The 22,651-nt window shown below is 43.6% G+C and overlaps 1 protein-coding gene across 2 annotated transcripts in view; it reads right to left on the bottom strand.

Annotated features, from left to right (window-relative positions):
• SLC23A1 (solute carrier family 23 member 1) overlaps positions 1-22,651 on the bottom strand; it is a 514,139-nt gene that overhangs the window by 76,486 nt on the left and 415,002 nt on the right. Inside the window, exon 12 of one of the 2 annotated variants that reach the window (XM_083181818.1) lies at positions 3,862-3,957. The exons of the other annotated variant lie outside the window; for it this stretch is intronic. Coding sequence (XP_083037944.1) covers positions 3,862-3,957 — 96 coding nt within the window. The remainder of the gene's footprint in view (positions 1-3,861; positions 3,958-22,651) is intronic. 2 annotated transcript variants of the gene reach the window in all.

Genomic DNA, 22,651 nt, shown 5'->3' with positions numbered 1-22,651 from the left:
CCAGGGGAGTGGGTGCGCATGCCAGTACCAGGGGAGGGCTGGCATATTACTGGTTAATTACCGTGTACCTTTCACAACGGGTTCAATGTGAAAGTTACAAAAACGGTAATTATCCAGTAATATACCGTTTACAACATGCAATGTGAAGGGGGTTAAACTTGCTCTGACTCGGTTAAAGAAACGTTTAAAAAACCGGGTCAGAGCAGGTTGTGCAATGTGAAAGCAGCATTAACTAATAATTGTGAGGAGTAGCTGGAGCAGCTTCATCAAGGGCAGTTTGTAGAGTCTGGTTCAGGTGGCTTACAGCTGTATCAGGACAGGCAAGTGTAGAAATGTGTGAGAGCAGTTGTTGCAGAGAGGTAGAAAGTTGTTGAAAATCAATAGCAATAGTATTTCTGTGGGTTAGAGGAGGCTTGTATGATTTAGGTATTTAATAGTTTGAAGAAATGGAGGAGGTTGAGAAGGTGATAAGATTGTGATCCTAGAGAGGGAATAGGGCGTTAGTGAATTCAGAAACACAGCATAGCCTAGTGAATACAAGATCAAGGCAGTGGCCCTCCTTGTGAGTAGAGAAGTCAGACCATTGGGTGAGGCCGAGAGAGGTGGTTAGAGAGAGGAGTTTAGAGGCATGAGGAGAAAGTGGGCTGTCAATAGCGATATTGAATCACCCATGATGATGGTGGAGATGTCAGAAGATAAGAATTGTGGGAGCCAGGCAGAGAAATCTTCCAGAAATTGTTGTTTGGGAAGCCCAAGTGGGCGATAGATAGCTGCGACACGCAGAGAGAAATGGGGCGAAAATCCTGATAAAATGAACTTCAAATGATGTGAATGTGAGTGATGGTACCAGTGGTAGGACTGTAGATGTGCACAAGTGGGACAGTAATATACCTACCCCACCTCCTTTACTATGACCAGGCCTGGAGGTGTGTGTGAAGTGGAAACCACCATGTGATAGTGCTGCATGGGAAGCGGTGTCTGATTGCGTGAGCCAAGTCTTTGTAATAGCCAGCAGATTGAAGTTGCCAGAGATGAAGAGGTCGCGGACTGAAGTTAGTTTATTGCAAACAGAGCGTGCATTTAGTAAGGCACATTTTAGTGACTTGGACAGTGATGGGATACATGTGACATTTATGAGGTTGGCTAGATTTCTATATTGTTTTGACTCAGCTGAATGTGAGTGGGGCAGGTGATTAGGGCCTGGATTTGTGGATGTATCACCAGCTAATAAAAGCAGAAGAGCTAAATAAATGTTAGTGGAGGTTTGTAAATATTTGGTGTAGTGACATGTTTTGGATCTTAGTGCATGTAGAAAAGTAAGTAAATAGATAATGGGTGTTAAGAAGAGGGGAGTGAATAATGGAAGCAGAAATGTATACAGAGGGGATAGTTGCAGGGGTAGTGTAGGATGAGTAGATTTTTAAAATAATTCCATGACATGATATGAAAAAGAGTAGTTTGGCGAGCATGCTGTCAGTTATAAGGCCAACGTTAATATTGGAAGGCAAAAGTACTATTAGTTCTTTACCTTTCCTTAATTTTGTCAAAAGAAAAAATGACTTACAGGTATTATGTGCAATGAAAGGTTTGTACAAAGAGCAGAATAAATACCAACAATTGCAGAAAATTTAGCAGTCGTTAATGTAGCAGTTACCTTGGGTTTGACATTCTCCTCTTTTAGAATGCTTAAAATTTGTCAGTACTTATGTATTATCTGGGCTCCCGATTTTTTCATTGCATGCCACTACTTAAGGCATGCAATGCAATGCAATGCGATTTTTCATTGTAAAGACCCGATTTTTAATTGTATAGTCAACCATGGGTGATTTCATACCCCCACTATCCAACTACGCATGGAGTTGATTTTATATAGTGTGGCGAGCGCAGCGAGCCACCAAGCCCGAAGCGTGGCGAGCCCCGCAAGGGGACGTGGATAATTTTACATGTATTCTGCGTCCCCTCACGGGGCACGCTGCGCTCGCCACGCTTCGGGCTCGGTGGCTCGCTGCACTATATAAGATTGACTCCATGCGTAGTTGGATAGTGGGGGTATGAAATCACCCATGGGTGACTATACAATTAAAAATTGGGTCTTTACAATGAAAAATCGCATTGCATTGCATTGCATTTGTATGCCACTACGATGCGATGCAATGAAAAAATCGGGCGCCCAGATAATACATAAGTACCAATTTGTCTTTACACAACCACCTATTCAATTTACGTTAGAATGTGTACTGACTAGCATCATGATGAGCAAGCTGCTAGTTTTAATTTCAGTAGTGATCTTACTTTATATACTGTACAGTAGCAGATGGGAACACATTTTCTGCAATATTATTTAAAAGATTGGTTGTGTGAACACAAAAAATAATACAAATTATGTTGCTGATGTTTTCACTGTAGTAAAGTAGTAGTGTATGCAGGGCCAGCCCAAGCCTAATTTTTTTGGCAAGCATACATAGATTTTAGGGATTCAGTATTGAATCCCGGTGGTCGGGATCCCAGCGTTCAGAATCCCGACGCCGGAATCCCGACAGCCGAAATGCCGACAAGGGGGGGACGTGGATCGCCCCCCCCCCCCCCCCCCCTTGCGGGCTCGCTGCGCTCGCCACGCAGCGGGCCCGGTGCCTCGCTACGCTCGGCACACTAATTTATTCTCCCTCCAGGGGTGTCGTGGACACCCCAGGAGGGAGAATGTGTCGGCATTTCGGCGGTCGGGATTCCGGCGTCGGGATTCTGAACGCCGGGATCCCGACCGCCGGGATATTAACTGCATCCCAGATTTTAGAGCCCCTTATTGTGGGTGGAGCTACACTTGGGTACAGTATCAATTGATATGCACAATTAGGGCCAGTGCGTGACGGAGGCCACACTGTTCCTGATTGGTTGCTGGGCTGTGAGCTCCAATTGGCTTGAGGTCCAGAGGGAGAGTTCAAAATAGCAGCGGACCTCCTCTAAGTATACAGCCAGGCACTGCAGCATACAGCTCTCTGCTTGGCTGTCACGGCTTTAAATTGTGTGCAGCTGTCAGCTGTCTTCTTACAGTGAGCGGCAGCTGAGTGCGGCGTCATAGCAATCAGGGGGCTGACAGCAATGAAGAAGATGCTGTCAGCGCCCCGATTACTCTGCCACCTTACTACGCTTCATACCATGTGTAACGGGTGGGCCGGCCCTGAGTGTATGTGTTTGGCCTGCCTGTCAGGGATCTTCATTTACTGCTACAGTATTATATTCAGCACTTTTCATTAGTGGAGTTTCACCAGCCATCAATTAAGCTTGTGTTTTAGAACACCAACAAGGGAATTTACATGTCGCAATGCCGATCAAGGAGCAATAATATAAGAGTACATATCACTAAAAATGTGATCAAATTTCCCAGTGTAATTAGCAATGTAGGTTGTCACTCCCAGTTTTCTTTTTTTGCAAAAAATTTTTTAGTGAGAAAAAACTATTTCCTTGGGACTGAGCAAGCCTCAGTGTGTAAGGACACTTCTTTACAAAGCCATTCAAAAGTAAATGTATTTTCCAGAGCACGTTATTATTGATTATTGTGACTATGTAAAAATTCCCTTTTCTTTTGTATGAGAAAATATAGAAATACAACTGCAACAGCAACCATTATTAACAATAAGCTTAACCACCAACTGTTTTGATTTAGGCTAATTGGTCCCCATTTCATTTGTAAAAAACAGTGTGGCCTGGTTACATATGATTATGAATTTAAATAATCCCAAGAAATAAATGAAAAAGCCCAATAATCTTTAAATAGTTCCACCATGAGAATGTAGGAAACAAGGATAAGTATAATTAATTTTCATTGTAAACATTGAATATTTGCATTTTGCAAAGATACTATACCTGGAATGGTATTGTCCAAAAAAAATGCTATACAGCCTCCCACAAACATTTCTGTAGTTAGAAGCACAGTCAATATCTGATCCAATTCTAGCAAACCTGAAAAAAAAATGTAAATAGTAATACATATTAAAGCAGCTCTACAAACATTACTGGATCTTGAATGAACAACACATTAGCTACCTGATTCATAGGAAATATCCTCCATCATCCGGCATGTACAGATAATGGCCCGCATTAACTATAGTCGTTATCGTAAATATTGTATCGGAAATAGTCTAATTTGTATGCCTCTTTGGATACACATCTCAGAAGGCTTATCTTTTCAGAAGAACAGATGTAAAGATATGTGCTGCTGCTGATTTCAGCATAAGCATAAATCATTGCACTTCTAAATGAATAACATGTACAGAAATAAAGACCCACCAAACCAATTTATTTATGCTGCTTTCCCACTGCCTAAACGGGCAATGACCCTTTATTTTTAAACGGGTCTTTAAACGGGTAAGAGCCATAAAGACCCTTTCCCACTGCAGCCGTTTTTGGCACATTCACACTTACCCGTTTAAAAACCCGGCTTCGCTCATTTTTTTAAAACCAGCCCCAGGCTCCAGGGCCGGTGCTGGTTCCCAAAATATGGGGGTCAAAATGACTAGGGGTCCCCCGTATTTTAAGAACCAGCCCCAGGCCCAACCAGCCAGCAGGGTAATGCCACAGCCGGCGAACACTTATTATATAAGGTCCCATGGCCAAAGCATTAACCCTACTGACCAGTCAGCCTGGCCAGGGATCCTGGGGGAGTGGGGACCCCCCAATAAAGGGGACCCCCCCTCCAGGACTTACCTGACCAGGCTGAAGCCTGGCGCTGTCCTCAATGCCCCTGGGCGGTGGGCATCGAGCAAATTGCAGTGTAAAAAATAGAGTAATAAACTATTGTCTTATACTGTGGAACTATGAATTCCAGCAAGCCTCCCCAGCATGCGGGGCATTAAAGGGCCCGCTGGCACTTGCAGTTCCACAGTACAAGAAATAGTTAAATAAACACACTGACAACCCAGAAAAATAAAAATTGAATACATACATTACACAAACACACTGATACTTACCTATCTTGAGCCCGTAGGTAGGTCCCTGGGTCCGAGGTCCTGGGTCCAGGGCTGCAGAGTCCCGGGCTCCAGGGCTTCAGGATCTGAAGTAATCCAAAGGGGTACCTGTGGAAGGAAATCCTACTCACCAGGTCCTCTGGCGAAGATCCCGTCATCTTCTCTCTGCCGTAGTCCAAGTCACGCATCACCCGGCCGGTACCCGCTCGGACTGGAGAGACGCAGAGATGTTTGATCTTCGCCAGAGGACCTGGTGAGTAGGATTTCCTTCCACAGGTACCCCTTTAGATTATTTCGGATCCTGAAGCCCTGGACCCCGGACTCTGCAGCGCTGGACCCCCGGACCCAGGGACCTACCTACGGGCTCAAGATAGGTAGTATCAGTGTGTTTGTGTAATGTATGTATTAAACTTTTATTTTTCTGGGTTATCAGTGTGTTTATTTAACTCAGGGTTGCCTACTTTTGAAAAATAATTTCAGGGAGAAAAGTAAAAGCCAAGGGGCAGGCCTTACGTCACCAGGGGGCAGGCCTAATATGGTCCGCAACCAATTAGAAAAATATCTCTGTGGATCGCCTGCACTGTAGTCCTCAAAGGAATGTAACTGACTTTCTGGAGGAGGGGGGAGAAAAACAGACTCAAGGAGGAGGAGAGGATATTATTGCGGCAACTCTGCTGCTTGCCGGGCACTGTTTACTTTTAGTCAAGTGATTAAGGGGATATCTGCTGTCCTGGCTAGTGAAGTGTGATACACAGACACCAGAGCAGGGAACTCACACTTAGCCTAGATGAGTATCCAATTACCTTAGTTATGTAGTGTGCTGTGTGAAAACCGGATCCGGCTGTCACTGTGTGCTGCTGCTGGAAAGTCAGAAGCCGCTATCACCTGTTGCTGCTAGGGATGATAGCTTTACATCAACACTGTACTGTGTACCCGGCCATATGCGGAGAACGGGGAGGTCTCCTAGCTATTGCAGGTACTATTGCCGCAATTTGTACTGCGTGGCTTCATCATGTCAGCAGCGTCATCGCGCATGTGCAGTGCACTTATTGGGGAAGCGATGCAGCAGCTGCGGGAGAAAGGGTCCCTCTACCGGGAGTCCGTGAGATGTCCCATGATTCCGGGAGTCTCACGGACATTCCGGGAGAGTCGGCAACCCTGATTTAACTATTTCTTGTTGCCAGCGAGCCCTTTAATGCCCTGCATGCTGGGACTTGTGGTTCTCCAAGTCCCAGCATGAGGGGGAGGCTTGCTGGGACTCATAGTTTCACAGTATAATACAATAGTTTTCATCTATTTTTTACACAGAATCAGCCCGGTGACCACCGCTCCAGGGTCACCGGGGACAGCACCAGGCTTCAGCCTGGCCAGGTAAGTCCTGGAGGGGGGGGACCCCTTTATTGGGGGGGTCCCCACTCCCCCAGGACCCCTGGCCAGGCTGACCGGTCACAGGGCTGAATGCTTTGGACTTGTATAAAAAGTCTCCCCCCAGCTATGGCATTACCCTGCTGGCTGGTTGGGCCTGGGGCTGGTTCTTAAAATACGGGGGACCCCTACTCATTTTGTCCCCCATATTTTGGGAACCAGCCCCGGCCCTGGAGCTGGTTTTAAAAAGTCAGCGGAGTCCTATTTGTCGGGTTTCCTGATTTTTTAATACCAGCCCCGGCTCTTCAGCCTGGTGCTGGTTACGGCAGTGGGGGGGGGGGACCCCATGCCATTTCTTTTTAACCGTATAGAACAGAGCCATTCTCAATGCATAGAAAATGGTTCTGAACCGTGTAGGACTCTGCTTTTTAAACGTTTTGAAATACCGGTTATCGTTAACCGGTAAATCAACTCTGGCGCTTTCCCACTGCAGCCTTAAATGTTTTAAAATGGGAAAAAAAACGGCAATATACCATTTAACAAGTGCGGTGTGAAAGGGGTATTAACATGACAATCTTCTTTATTGACAAAGTGCAATCAAATTTTCTTTCCAGACATAATTAGAAACAATAATAATAATAATAATAATAATGGTACTTGTGTATTATCACGGCTCCCATCTCATCCCATCTCATTGCATACCATAAGGCTTAAGATGGTATGCAATGAGATGAGATGTGCTGCGATGGGACCCGATCTTATACAATTTAAAATTGTATACCATTGTATATGGCATACAATGAGATGAGATTTTAAATTGTATAAGCACACTAATGGGTGCTTTCAAGGTCAATTGGCCCCCCTATAAGATTTTTAATTGTATAAGCACCCTAATGGGTTCTTACAATGTTAAATGCACCCCCACGCCACCCCCACTATGAACGCCAACGGCGGTACGCATCCTCCGACCTTTTCATACCCCCACTATCCACGCTTCGGGCTCAGTGGCTCGCTGCGCTCGCCACACTATATAATATCAACTCCACGACGACATGGATAGTGGGGGTATGAAAAGGTCGGAGGACGCGTACCGCCGCCCCTCGCGGGCTCGCTACGCTTCGGGTTGGCGTTGATAGTGGGGGTGGCGTGGGGGTGCATTTAACATTGTAAGCACCCATTAGTGTGCTTATACAATTTTAAATCTCATCGTATGCCATTGTATGCCATATACAATGGTATACAATTTTAAATTGTATAAGATCCCATAAGATGGAAATCGTGGGAGCCGTGATAATACACAAGTACCATAATAATAATAATAATAATAATAATAATAATAATAAAAATACAGGTTTATTATACCTTATCCAAAATGCTCCTGACCAGAAGAATTTTGGATAACGGATTATTCCATATTTCAGAATATTTTTATATTTCAATGATGTATCTTCAGGTATCCAACCAGTGGCATAACTATAAATTTTGCTCCCCCCTGCAGAAAAGGTTGTGGCACCCCCCCTGGGTGGAACTGTCTGTCTGCTCCCTCTCTGCTGGCCTGGCTTCTCGGCTCCTCTCCAGCGTGTTTCCCCAGGCTGTGATGTGATGACATCACACTCATAATGGAGAGGCTGAAGCACGAGAGAAGCAGAGAGTGAGACCAGCAGACACTGCTGCTTACCCTGGCTCCGACAGGTCCCAGGCCGCCCCTGATCCACCCGCCCATCTGCCCACCCATCCTGTACACAGCAGCCAAAAGCCAGCTCTGTTTACAGTCAATTGAATGAGTGGGGAGAATTGTTGTCTCTGACTGTCATAGCCGCACCCGAGCCACGGCTGACTCGCCTCTGGTGCTCAGGCAGCGGCAGGCAGCAGCATGTTAGTGCACTGGGGGGGTGCCAGCGCCTGGCACCCACACAGACCCCACTGCCACTTGCTCCCCCAAGCAGCAGCAGGGGCTGCCTTACAGTAGTTCCGCCACTGCATCCAACACATGAAATACACACAAATATATTTTATTTGTGCGAAAACAAGGTTTCAAAACATGAAACAAAGTTTGTGTACAATCGCAGATACTGAATTTGAATGCCAAGCATTCATTTTCTTGCAGATATTTAGTGGCAGTAACATATCATGTCCCCAGTAGTGTTGTTACAGATGTCCCAAGTAGGTTTCTAGCAAAGAAAAAAAGTTTTCACTTTCTGGAATGTACGATTTTCGGAATAATTTCGATAACGGATATTTGGATAAGGGATACTCAACCTGTAGTACAGTAGACTAATTAAAAAAAAATTAATAGACCTTGGCACAAACTACTAGTCCTGGCACAAACTACTTAATTTAGTTTTTTTTAATGAGGTTCTCTTGTGATTGTATTGAGTTGGAAGCTGACTGTCCTGATTTATTCAAAGTGGTTGTGTAAAATTTTTTAATGAGGTTTTTCTTGTGCTACTTCAGGAGAGAAGATTTTAAAGTTTAATAAAAATAAAGAAACAAGTGTATTCATTTCAGTAAAATGTATTTCAACGTTGTTTGTGCCAGTTGTTTTTTTCCCCTCTTACATGTGTTTTGTAAAATTATTGGGAGAGCACTCTTTTTAAATAGATTTTTTTCAACCAGTCTCAGTCTGTTGATAAAGATGATGCTTAATACAAATAATATCACAGGATAATTTGCCCGTTAGCAATCCCACTCATCCAGCGCAGCAGGGCAACCTGTGCTGGTCCCTCCTCCTACCCCCATGAGATCAATATATCTTAATTTGTGGGTAGGCTGCCTTTTTTGGTTGGCAGAGCACTGCCTGAGGCAAGGTTAGCAGGCTTTAGGGTGTCTGCCAAGAGCATGCATGCAGCTCTGCAGTAGTGCTGCACCCAGGAACCCAGCAAGTCACATTCAGGTGCCCTGGGTCAGAGGTAGAACTACAATTGGTACAGCAGGTGCCAGTGGCAAACATAGGATTTTTAGAGGGGGGTTTCCAACTGTAATCCAAATTCCCCCACTCTGCAGGGCAGTAAAGTAAGTACAGGAGTCTGAGGGAGCAGTAACAGCTGTGAAAATTGGTCTTTTTATACACTGAATACTGTATTAATATTTAACAGTACAGATGGTCTATAGTATAGGCTGTTTCAAACATTTAAAATAAATAAGTGGTCAGGAAAAGGTTAAATATATCATAAAAAAATAAACACACAAACATAATAGAACTGGTACTGCACTTTCTAAACTCACAATCTTCCACTTCATGGCAAGACTCCTGTCTCTTCCTCATGGCAGCTGCTCTCCATTGCGAAGTTTGAGGGCTCAGTTCTACACATACAGATAATGTGGTCAGTGGCGTAGCTACGTTTTGGGCGCCCCCCGCCGTTAGGGGGGGGGGGCGCCCCCCCCGCCACGCCAAGCACCCCTACCCCCCCCCTGCCCCGCCGCCGCCCATGCAAACCCCCCCTCAATCCCCCACAGCCTTACCTATCGCGCTGGTCCCGGTGGCTCCGTTCTTCTGCTGAGGACCACCAGAAAATGGCCGCCCCCATACAGCAGACAGTTTCAGAGAACTGTGTGCTATATGGGGGCGGCCATTTTCTGGTGGTCCTCAGCAGAAGAATGGAGCCGCCGGGACAGCGCGATAGGTAAGTCTGCGGGGGATTGGGGGGGGTTAACTATAGCATCGCAGCCCCCGGTGCCCCCACATGCACAGCGCCCCCCGCGGTGGCGGGGGCTGCGGTGCTATAGTTACACCCCTGAATGTGGTAGAAGAAGCTGGTACACTGGGCATTTGCAGCAGCTCTGCTCTGTCCCTTACACATGGTGTGGTGGCAGCTCTATTGATCATATTATATACCAGCTATTGTCATAATTAAAGGCACTTGCCAAGAGGAGGGAGCACCCCCCTTGCATTTGCCTAAGGGTGCAGTGTACCAGAGCTCCTAGGACGAAGGGGCCCACTGCTGCCACCCACTGCTTTGAAGCATATTGTGAACTTGAGTGGAGGAAGGGGCCCAGATTATATTTTTGCACCTGGGCCTACCTCTCACAAGTTCCGCCAATGCCCTGGGTCAGCACTGCTCACACACCCTTAGTTGTGGCTTGCTCTCATCTGTTTTGGTCACAAAGGATGAAGCTGATTACTAATGGGCACACAGTAATTATGTACAAATAACGAAAATTCAGGGACAAGGGGGTATAATTACATAGAGGCCGCTTTTGCAAACCACCGATTCTCAGCAGGTTGGAGCTCAAAATTTAAATCAAACATTCAGTGTACATAATGGCATACTTTATTTTAAAGGTTGGTATAGCTTTACATTATTTACGCTGTAGAATCAGCAGTTTACAAAAGCCACTACTTTATTATATTAATCCCATATTCCAAAAATATACTGACATACAGTATTAAGTGACTAATGTAAATGATGACATATGTAAAGAAGTGTGCAAAATATTAACTGTTATATAAATAAACAACAATATTAATACAAAAATAATAAACTTAAGTTAAAGTATAAAAGTATAAAAATACGGAGTCTAGGGGATTTATCAAATTGCATAGATAAAGTTGTTATAGAAACCAATTCACTTTTTTTTTTTTTTTTTAGCAATGTCTGTAAAATGACAGAAGTAGATTGGCTTGTTTGAGCTCCAGGAAAACCGAGTGGCCCTCCCAGCCCCAAAGAAAGGAGCAGTCTCTTGCATCCTGCCCTGGCACCCACAACCCCCTGCCGGCCCACCCCCACTGAAGGCCCACCCCCCCTGCAACCGTCCAAAAAATTGCATCATCTTAAACATGCCTTTGCTCTACAATGCCGATGTTCTTGGAATTGTAAAGTGGGTGTATAGCTTACAATGATACAAATGTTAAGCCACACACCCCCCCGCATTGACATTAGGGTGTGTCATATGTAGCAACACACCATGGGTGAAATTTTGTGACTTGTGCGATATTATTGCAAAAAACTGCCGAATTCGCATGTTTTTTCTAAATCGCCAACTTCATGGGATGTGAATTTTTTTAAGCAAAAAAGAATCACACTTCTTTCTGCAAATTTGCACTTTCTGAAGTGGCAATTTTTAGTCACACTTCCATCCAGTCCTCGTTCCTAAAATATGGGAGACAAAATGAATAGGGGTCCCTCGTATTTCAAGAACCAGCATCGGGCCTATCCAGCCACCAGTATAATGCCACAGCCGGATGGGGAGACTTTTTGATTGGCTGGTGGGCGGGCCTAACTCCTGGTATGGGGCGGAACCCCAAAAGTAAACAGAAGACCGGCTCATGGCTACAGCAGTGCAGGGGTCCTAGAGACGTCCCGAAGGTGGCTCGTGAATATGTTTTTCTTCAACAGGGTCCACACATGGATACTACTGGACAAGGGGACCGAACTACTATCAACATAGGTAAGTATCTGTATGTATGTGCTCCATGTGCATTAAAGTTTTATTTTTCAGGTGTATGTGTGTGTATTTATTTAACTATTTGTAATACGGTGGGACTACAAGTCCCAGAGGGCCCTTTATTGCCCCACATGCTGGGACTTTTGGTTCTCCAGGCTTGCTGGTTCCACAGCATACACAATAAGTTCTTATTTTTTTACACTTGGCATCAGCCCGATGGCTTCAACATGGGCAGGTAAGTTTGTGAGGGGGGACCCCTTGTTTGGGGGGTCCCCACTTCCCCAGGACCCCTGCCCTTGCTGACCGGTCAAGGGGAGAATGCTTTGGCTGGGGGGACTTGTATAAAAAGTCTTCCCCATCTGTGGAATTACCCAACTGGCTAGTTGGGCCAGGTGCTGGTTCTTGAAATTCGGGGGACCCCTACCCCATTTTGTCACCCGTATTTTAGGAACCAGGACCGGCCCTTGAGCCTGGTGCTGGTTTTATAAAATCCAAGGGGAACCCTATTTGTTTGCCCTGTGATTTTATGAAACCTGTATCGGCTCTTTGAGCCCGGGGCTGGTTATGCTCAGGAGGGGGACCCCATGCCATTTTGTTTCCACTTTATTTTTTTACACAAAATTGCACATGTCCAAAAATGTGCATATTTTAATGACTAAAAATCGCACCATACAGCACTTTTTTTCGTGCAAATTCGCATCTCATTAAATATGCAAATATCAGCAAGTAAACGTGATTATAAAAAGTGTGATACGGTGCAATTTCAGAAATGCATGTAAAATGTAAAACAAACAGGACTTTTTCTAGGCAATATGGCTCCCAATATAAACAGTAAAATTGTGCCCCTCCAATAGATATTTTAAAGATAAAGAATGCTCACATTCCAAAAAAACAGTGTGCAGCCTTGCTTTAAGGGGAAATGCCCATTACACAATATGCCATACACTATAATGCTCCTTACACATTATGCCACACACCATAATGCCCCTTACACATTATGCTACACACTGTAATGCCCAATACACATAATGCCAAACACCTCAATGCCCATCACATAATAAGCCGTCCTGTAAGCATCCTGACTGCAGTCAGAACATCGGCTCCAGAACTTCAAAACAAATCAGGATGCCGATGCCGGAATACCAATATACAGAATGTAAGTATGCTGGGGGTGGTTAGGTTTAGACAATAGTGGGGGGACTTAGGGTTAGGTTGGGGAGGGAGGGGAGATTAGGGTACAATATATCCACCCCCCCCCAATAAAAAAAAATCTTTTGAATATTTAATTTAATTGTGTATTTAAGGATCTGGGCTAAGCAGTGTGTTTAAACTTTCCTTTACACCTCAGGGTACTATAGTGTACCCTCACTCCACTCAGCAGCTACCTTAACCCATATAGTCCATAGCGAAGTCCCCACCAATACACCACAGTGCCTGAACACAAGGGCACCTGGATCCCATTGGCCAGTGCACTGGATCCCATTGGCCAGTGCACTGCACACAGAACAGGGGGGCAGTGGCACCATCTTCTGTGGCAAATTAGCAGAACACAGCCAGGGCTGGGACAGCGTCCAGCAGTGTGGCTAGCATTGTGTCTCTCCATGATTGCCTTCTCCAGTAGGAGTGCAGGAGAGGAGAGAGATGCCCGCCACCAATGCCCAGGCCCGGCGACAGGGGGATCAAAGGGGACAGCTGATCCAGGCCCCAACCATCGGAGGGACCCCAGAATCAACCACTAATCCCTGCAGTCACCCGCCCGGTACTCGATTGCTGTGGGTGGCTGACACACAAACCACCCCCCCAACAAGAATATTGGGGATGCCTGTCAGAACACGCAGATTCAAACCGCCGCTTACACAAACTGACATGAGCGCCGCAGCAGCACGGGCTCATGTCAGTGTGTGTGAGCGTGCGGCGCTTGGGAGCTGTGTGTTTAAACAGGCATCCCCAGGAAGCTTCCCCTCCCGAGTCTGCAGCGCAAATATTCTTGTTGGGGGGGGGGTGTTATGTGTCAGCCACCCACAGCAATCGAGTGCTGGCGGCTGACTGCAGGGGGTGGGGGGCCCCCAGAAATATCAATTTATGGAGCCCCCAAGATTTCTGTTGCCGGCCCTGCCAATGCTCAGCACGCCACTCAACTGCTGCAGCCTGATCCGGGGAGCTGCCCGGGATTACCAGGCTGCACAGCCCCACTCTACCTAGAGCTCCCCTTCCATCCTGCAAAACGAGCACTTCCTCCGCTGCCCGGCTGCCAGTGCCTGCACCTATTGGCATCAGCCCTGACTCCACCCCACCGACCGGTGCTGCCGGGATGGTCATGGAGGCCACTTAGCCTCCATGACTCATGTCTCCCCGCAGACCCCGTCAATGCTGGTATATATATATATATTGATTCGGGACCTTACTGAGCCGGGTAAGGAACTCCAATAAGGTGGGCGGCACTTATATATATATATATATATATATACTTATATATATATATATATTGATTCGGGACCTTACTGAGCCGGGTAAGGAACTCCAATAAGGTGGGCGGCACTCCAACGTAGTAAATTCAATCAAAAGGTCTTTATTGTAAACGTGCCATATGCTGACGTTTCGAGGCTCTTAGCCTCTTTTTCAGGGCATGCAAATTTATCAGAAAAATAAATTTGCACGCCCTGAAAAAGAGGCTAAGAGCCTCGAAACTTCGGCATATGGCACGTTTACAATAAAGACCTTTTGATTGAATTTACTACGTTGGAGTGCCGCCCACCTTATTGGAGTTCCTTACTTAGTAAGGTCCCGAATCAGTATTTTATACAGGGAAGGCACCACGGACATTCATACTTTTCAGCAGCAGTGCCGAACTACCCACGGAATATATATATATATATATATATATATATATATATAGGAGTAGGCAAAGAAGCAGAGAGCGGCACTCTGGGAATTTTCAAAAACGTATATTAGTGCAAAAATAGCATACCAACGTTTCGGGGCATAAGGTACCCCTTTGTCAAGGTGAACAGTGCAGTAATGACCAGCTGGGGGAGTGCCAGGTCGACACACACCTTGCTATATATATATATATATATATATATATATATATATATATATATATATATAACAGATCCACATGGGACCGGCACTCGGCAGACTTGAAGTCAGAAGCTGATACCCATAATGGCTACAGCAAAGGCACCCCGGCACCAGAATTTTTGTTTGGAGAGAGTGCCTGCTAATCGGGAATATATATATATATATATATATATATATAGATACAGAAGTACCAACACACTCGCCATTCCTAGAAATGGGGTGCAAACAGCACCCACATCCCAGGGTGGGGTGCGGTGGCCTGTGACCACACACTCTAGTAAATACAAACACAGGGGGCCCAGCACTCACTACAACAAACTAACTCACCTTAACATTCAAATAATCAATAAATAAATAATGGGGTTTTAGTTCATGAATTGATCAATGCATTTAAGCTTGCAGCCCATCGCCAAGGGACCCCATTTCACTGCAAGTCCTACACTAACTGGTTTTCTTGGGAACCTGGCACCTGCTTACACATCATAGCTAAAATGAACATGTGTTTTTTCTCTGGGTTAATGCTCAACTGCCAAGTAACATGGCTTTTATAAGGTGAGACAATCCCAAACACAGCACCTGAATTAGTATTAAAGGGGCAGCTGTCACAGGTTTCAGGTAAATGAGCTTATCAAGGGTGCATGAGAAAGCTATGATCACAGTAACAGAGGTTAATTAAAAATCAACCCAAATATATAGATACAGAAGTACCAACACACTCGCCATTCCTAGAAATGGGGTGCAAACAGCACCCACATCCCAGGGTGGGGTGCGGTGGCCTGTGACCACACACTCTAGTAAATACAAACACAGGGGGCCCAGCACTCACTACAACAAACTAACTCACCTTAACATTCAAATAATCAATAAATAAATAATGGGGTTTTAGTTCATGAATTGATCAATGCATTTAAACTTGCAGCCCATCGCCAAGGGACCCCATTTCACTGCAAGTCCTACACTAACTGGTTTTCTTGGGTTGATTTTTAATTAACCTCTGTTACTGTGATCATAGCTTTCTCATGCACCCTTGATAAGCTCATTTACCTGAAACCTGTGACAGCTGCCCCTTTAATACTAATTCAGGTGCTGTGTTTGGGATTGTCTCACCTTATAAAAGCCATGTTACTTGGCAGTTGAGCATTAACCCAGAGAAAAAACACATGTTCATTTTAGCTATGATGTGTAAGCAGGTGCCAGGTTCCCAAGAAAACCAGTTAGTGTAGGACTTGCAGTGAAATGGGGTCCTTTGGCGATGGGCTGCAAGCTTAAATGCATTGATCAATTCATGAACTAAAACCCCATTATTTATTTATTGATTATTTGAATGTTAAGGTGAGTTAGTTTGTTGTAGTGAGTGCTGGGCCCCCTGTGTTTGTATTTACTAGAGTGTGTGGTCACAGGCCACCGCACCCCACCCTGGGATGTGGGTGCTGTTTGCACCCCATTTCTAGGAATGGCGAGTGTGTTGGTACTTCTGTATCTATATATTTGGGTTGATTTTTAATTAACCTCTGTTACTGTGATCATAGCTTTCTCATGCACCCTTGATAAGCTCATTTACCTGAAACCTGTGACAGCTGCCCCTTTAATACTAATTCAGGTGCTGTGTTTGGGATTGTCTCACCTTATAAAAGCCATGTTACTTGGCAGTTGTGCATTAACCCAGAGAAAAAACACATGTTCATTTTAGCTATGATGTGTAAGCAGGTGCCAGGTTCCCAAGAAAACCAGTTAGTGTAGGACTTGCAGTGAAATGGGGTCCCTTGGCGATGGGCTGCAAGCTTAAATGCATTGATCAATTCATGAACTAAAACCCCATTATTTATTTATTGATTATTTGAATGTTAAGGTGAGTTAGTTTGTTGTAGTGAGTGCTGGGCCCCCTGTGTTTGTATATATATATATATATATATATATATATATATATATATATATATATATATATATATATATATATATGTGTATATATATATATATATTTATATATATATATATATATGGAATGGGATCATTCGTCAGACTGCATTTAGGTCTACAGTCATTAGGTCGACCCCACTAGGTCGACTGGCAGGAAGGTCGACCTGACTTAAGGTCGACATGGGCCAAGGTCGACATGACTTAAGGTCAAATTTGCATAAAGGTCGACATGAGGAAGGTCGACTGATCATAAGGTCGACATGGGTTTTTCACTGTTTTTTGATCCGAATGTCGACACAGTCGACATGGACACAGTTGGCAATGAGAATCGGACCCTTGCATCGCTCGCTTCGCTCGCGATGCTTCGGGCACGGTGCCTCGCTGCGCTCGGCACACTATTTTATTCTCCCACAACGCCCTAGTGGATGGTAGGGCATGAAATACCGCCTGTCGGCACATGTCGGCTCAAAAAACAGTGAAAAACCCATGTTGACCTTATGACCAGTCGACCTTCCCCATGTCGACCTTTATGCAAATTCGACCTTAAGTCATGTCGACCTTGGCCCATGTCGACCTTAAGTCAGGTCGACCTTCCTGCCAGTCGACCTAGTGGGGTCGACCTATCGACCTAATGACTGTAGACCTAAGTTCATTCTAATAGATGACCGCATCCCATATATATATATATATATATATATATATATATATATATATATATATATATATATATATATATATAGAAGGAGGCAGAGAGAAGGTGCTTCATGGTGCAGTATTGCTAGTAAATAATTTTAATGGACAATAAAAATCCTGGTACAGGCCAATGCAAACTCGTACCATAGATAAAAGCACTGTGGACTGGGTACCACAAGGTTTAAAAGTAGCCAAAGGCTAGACTGCTCACGCTTAGGTGCTGGAACATGGAACCACCGGAATCACCGCTATGCTGGTTTGCAGGGAGGCGTGTAGGGGTCACCAGGATCCAGACATCAGCTGTGAGGTGAGGTAGGAGCGTCGTAGGCCACGCCCTGACGCGTTTCGTCGTGTAGACTTCGTCAGAGGGCGTGGCTACTACATACGCTCTATGGGTTTAAATAGGCCCAAACCTAACAAGCACTTTGAGACCTATTAACGGCAATTGGCTGCCTGAATGTAAGTGGGCGTGATGGGAAAGGTCTAAGTGAAGCCGCTTCCCTAGATACGAGAGGGAGTCTGGCCGCGATAGGGTGGTAAGCCCGCAGCATCAAATGACGCGCTCGACACGTCCGCAACAGGCAGACATGATAGGACGGAAAGTTAGAAGCCTCATATGACGCGAAGCGCCTCAGCGTAACGTCAAATGACGCGAGGCGCCTATGTGTAGCGTCAAATGATGCCAGACTAGTGTGGCGTCGCGCACACACCGTCATATGACGCGGCGGGCGTCACACGCAGCCGGGAAAGCCCAGCGTCAGATGACGCGGCTGGCGTCAAATGACGCGGTAATCCTAGGAGTGCTGGTATAACAGCAAACAAAAGGGGCGTGTAGGGGCGTGAACGAATATGCGTGCATATAGCACGTGATGCCATACACCCGATGTAAACAAAGCACTTGTGGGATGAACTGCCCACAAGTGCAAGAAGCTGATATATGCGGACAGAAGACCCATATGACACACACTAACAGTGTCACTATGAGAGATGTAAATAAAAAAATATATATATATAAAAGTGACACTAATGCGGATTATTATAATGCACACATACACTACACTATGGGTAGTAATTAAACATGATTTAGGTGATCTTATTTTGATGTCGACTAATGGTGTCGACTCAAACCAAAAAACATGTTTTTTTTTTATATAAAAAAAAGGTTATAAAAAACCCTATGCATACCAGCCACATGGAGGAAATAAAATTTGATAAAAAATTGCACCATGAGTGAGCAATTTAGCCCCAGCTTTACAAAATATATATAAAAAGACTTAAATGCAATAGTATGTCCAATATGCATCATATATATAAAAAAGTGCAACTATACAAGTGTACATCTTAATTAATCTTGCATACACAAAATCTTCATTATCATGAGTGGATTATAGTCCACAGATGTACTACATGCATATCACCAATAAAAAACTACAACAGAATAAATGAGAAAAAACGTACAAAAAGCAGGACAAGAACAAAAAGCGACACAATGTCCCCTCATTGGTTAATGAATGGGGTTATCTCGTAACCCTCATTCAATCCCCCCGGGGCCAGTGTATTGAGTCGGAGGATCCATGTCGTTTCACGTTTAAGTAGAAACTTATCATGGTCCCCACCCCTTTTACTGTGATGGACCAGTTCGATACCCTTAAAAGTAAGGGATTTGGGATCACAATTGTGGGCTTCTTTAAAGTGCCTAGGCACGCTATGGTTGAGCAACCCATGTTTGATGTTACGGAGGTGCTCAAGAATTCTAATCTTGAGACACCTCTTGGTCTTGCCCAGATATTTTAACCCACAGCCACAGGTCAGGAGGTATATCACGGAAGCAGAGTTACAGTTAATAAACTCATTCACTTTTAGATCCGTCCCATCAATGTGTGGTCCCTTTTTCATATACTGGCATACCTTACAATGTGTACAAGGAAAAGAACCCTTGATAGCAAGAAAAGTTTCCGATGGACCCCTTACATCAATACTCTCTAGTTGACTCTTAGAGACTTGTTGTTTGATGGTTCTGGCCCTACGGAAGACCATTTTGGGTACCTCGGAAATGTGCCCCTTCAATATTGGGTCAAGTTGGAGTACTCCCCAATGTTTTTTAAAAATACCCCTGAGTTCTTTTTCGTGGGTACTAAATTGGGTAATGAACATCGCCTCATTGTTGGAATTCTGATGGAAGGATTGTTCAGCCCTTTTAGGTTGAAAGAGCTGGTTTCTATCAAGATCACATGCACGTTGAAGTGCACAATGTATGATACCAAGGGGGTAACCCTTCTCAGTGAACCTTCTAACGTACACCAAGGCTTGTTCCTCAAAGACCATAGGACACGAACAGTTCCTTCGGAGCCGTAAAAATTGTGAATAAGGAATATTATCCTTCCATGCTCCCAGGTGGCAGCTGGAATATTCTAGGTAACTGTTCGCGTCCACGGCCTTGAAGAAGGTGGAGGTCTGTATCTTTCTCTCGGATGGAAAATTATTTACATCCAAGACAATGTCCAGAAATTCAATTTGACTCTGGTTGAAAGATGAGGTGAACTTCAGATTATAACAATTGTCGTTCAACCTCTCGACAAACTTCTCAAACAAATTTTGATCACCATTCCAGACGATGATAATGTCGTCAATATATCTTTTTATTAGGACGACATTATCAACAAGGGCCCCTGTGAGGGTATTAGTTTCCCATTCCGCCATATATAAGTTGGCCAGGCTGGGTGCACAAATAGTGCCCATAGCGGTGCCGCATATTTGTAGGAACCAGTCCCCCAGGAATTCAAAATAATTAAATTGCAGAACAAACCTCAGACAATCGCAGATGAAGACCCTTCTCGCATTAGAGATATTTGGATCAAGTTTAAGACGCTTCTCAACAGCTGCAATGCCCTTATCGTGTGGGATGCTTGTGTAGAGGGCTTGCACGTCAATGGTATATATATATATATATATATATATATATATATATATATATATATATATATATATATATATATATATATATATAATGGTGGAGAAGTCTGGCACTCCAGGTATGTGCAATAAGACAAAGCATGTAATCTTTGCTGGGGTAGCCTTCCCAGGAAACAACAGCTAATCCAGCATGTAAATAGAAGAAACAATGGGCAGCACTCATACATACTTGTTTAATTTAAGTAAAAGTACTTTATTCCATCCTACGGCGTTACAGAGTTACCCTCCTTCATTAGTGAAAAATGAAAATGAAATGAAAAATGAAAAAGCATTAACAAATACATATAAAGAGCAATGATCTGTTACTATATAGGCATATAGATATTGTTTTATACCATCATTAATGTAATGTGATTTTAACCATAGTATATATTATGTATGTGTATATAAAAATAGGAATAGCTTAATAATTAGGACATCAGAGTTTAATGTTTAGACATCGTAGTATAGCTTTTGGGTTTACTAAATAATATGAATGACCACTTTGTAACATATCAAATGCAACTGAATTCATTTAGGAGACAAAATGTCTAAGGCATACTATTAAGCAGAGAGAGTGTTGTTACCCTCCCCAGATATATCTATATTTATTAATTAAGCAATATTATATAGACACTATGGGCCAGACTCCAGCCATCTGGTTTCCTTTCTGGAGAATGTAGACTGCTAGTACATCATCCATGTTACATTGCAGGACAGACAGGACACTATTGTATTTTGACAACAGAGTGTAAATTAGATTGATGCACAGGGAGAGCCCAGAAACAGGAGATCTCGCAATGGAGATTACCACTAGCGTCCAGACAAGCAGGAGACCCTGTCACCATTAGCATCCATAAATTCAATAACGTCATGAGAACAGGGAAATTCAATCCATGTATTTGTGATATAAGGAGAGAGATAGAGTAGACATTCACACACAGACACACGGACAGTCAGCAAGAAACCCATTCAGTGAGTCAGGAGGAGAGATGTGAGAGAGAAGCAAAGAGAGAGAACGGAACTGAAGCAATGGGCTGGAGTGAGAGACTGACAGTAAATATGGTAGTTATGAATGTTCGTTTATGGGTATAGGTATAAGTTATGTCAGTATTGTAGCAGTCTGTCTGTCAATTGTTTAATGTCGTTTTATGTAATATAAGCAAGGAGGCGTATATAAATATATATATATAATAGCATATACATCAATTACTGTGTTAAAATTATTCTGTATGGTTTGTTTTGCCTATAAATAAAATCCTCCAATTGGAGCTAAAATTACAAGTCTTGAACTCTCATATTTGGGGAATCAAATTATGACAAGTACTCTGCATATTGTATTGTAAAGTCTATTAGAATATAATTGCTGATGTCAAATATATATGTTATTATATCAATACCAGATATAATAAATATATTTTATATAATATTTCAATCTCAATAACCATTATTGGGATAAGACAGATATATGATCCCTAAAATAAAACTCTACAATGGCGACCGCAGCAGGACTTGTGAATTTTGGTATCTGATTGTATGATTATAATATTTATAAGGAGTAGCAGATGCGTGAAGCTGGCTACCTAACCTACAGAATCACAGTGAGGATGTATCTAGGAAAACGTAATACTATTGTGTATTTTTATCTTGCATTGTTTGTAGACCTAGAATAACATATTGGTGAAACAGAACTGATATTCCATTGTTACCATTATCTGGGAGTGCACGCTTAGATATTGATAATATGGACTCATTCAGAAACATTTTTAACTAATACTATATTTACTAGGCTCAGCACAAGGGCTGGTTAGCCTGCTGACACATTGCAAGATCACAGTGGGGTATGTTACTAAATAGGCACATGATAATTGTAAGGCCTAGAATAAAATAGAATGGAAATGAGCATTTCCAAATAAATGATAATTAGTACCAGATATTAGAGTTAACCTTGAGAATCCGGACACTCTCATTGGGAGGATATCTTGTGTACAAAAGTATAAATACAGCATTGTAAAATAAGTGCAATGTTGAAAATGAAAAGAGTTGCTGTAGCATTTAGGAAACTGCACAGAGCAGCGACTTTAGAAGTTAAGCAGGAATGTAAAGAGAAATCAGGTTCACGCCTTAAGAGGGCATGCCTGAAAATGAATGCAAAGGTGCATTCCTTCTTAAAATCCCTAAAGGTTAAGAAGTGTACTCAGAAGAATTCTGAGACAAAAGTAAATTTTCTGGCAGATTGTGAACAAACTGCCCAGATCTCTCATGAAGGGATCACAGAAGCACCCAGCAAAGGTGTT

This window comes from Crinia signifera, chromosome 4, assembly GCF_055691185.1.
Source record: "Crinia signifera chromosome 4, ASM5569118v1, whole genome shotgun sequence".
Lineage (NCBI taxonomy): Eukaryota > Metazoa > Chordata > Amphibia > Anura > Myobatrachidae > Crinia > Crinia signifera.
The sequence above is the reverse complement of the archived record's forward strand: the minus strand, read 5'-3'. Positions and strand labels throughout refer to the sequence as shown.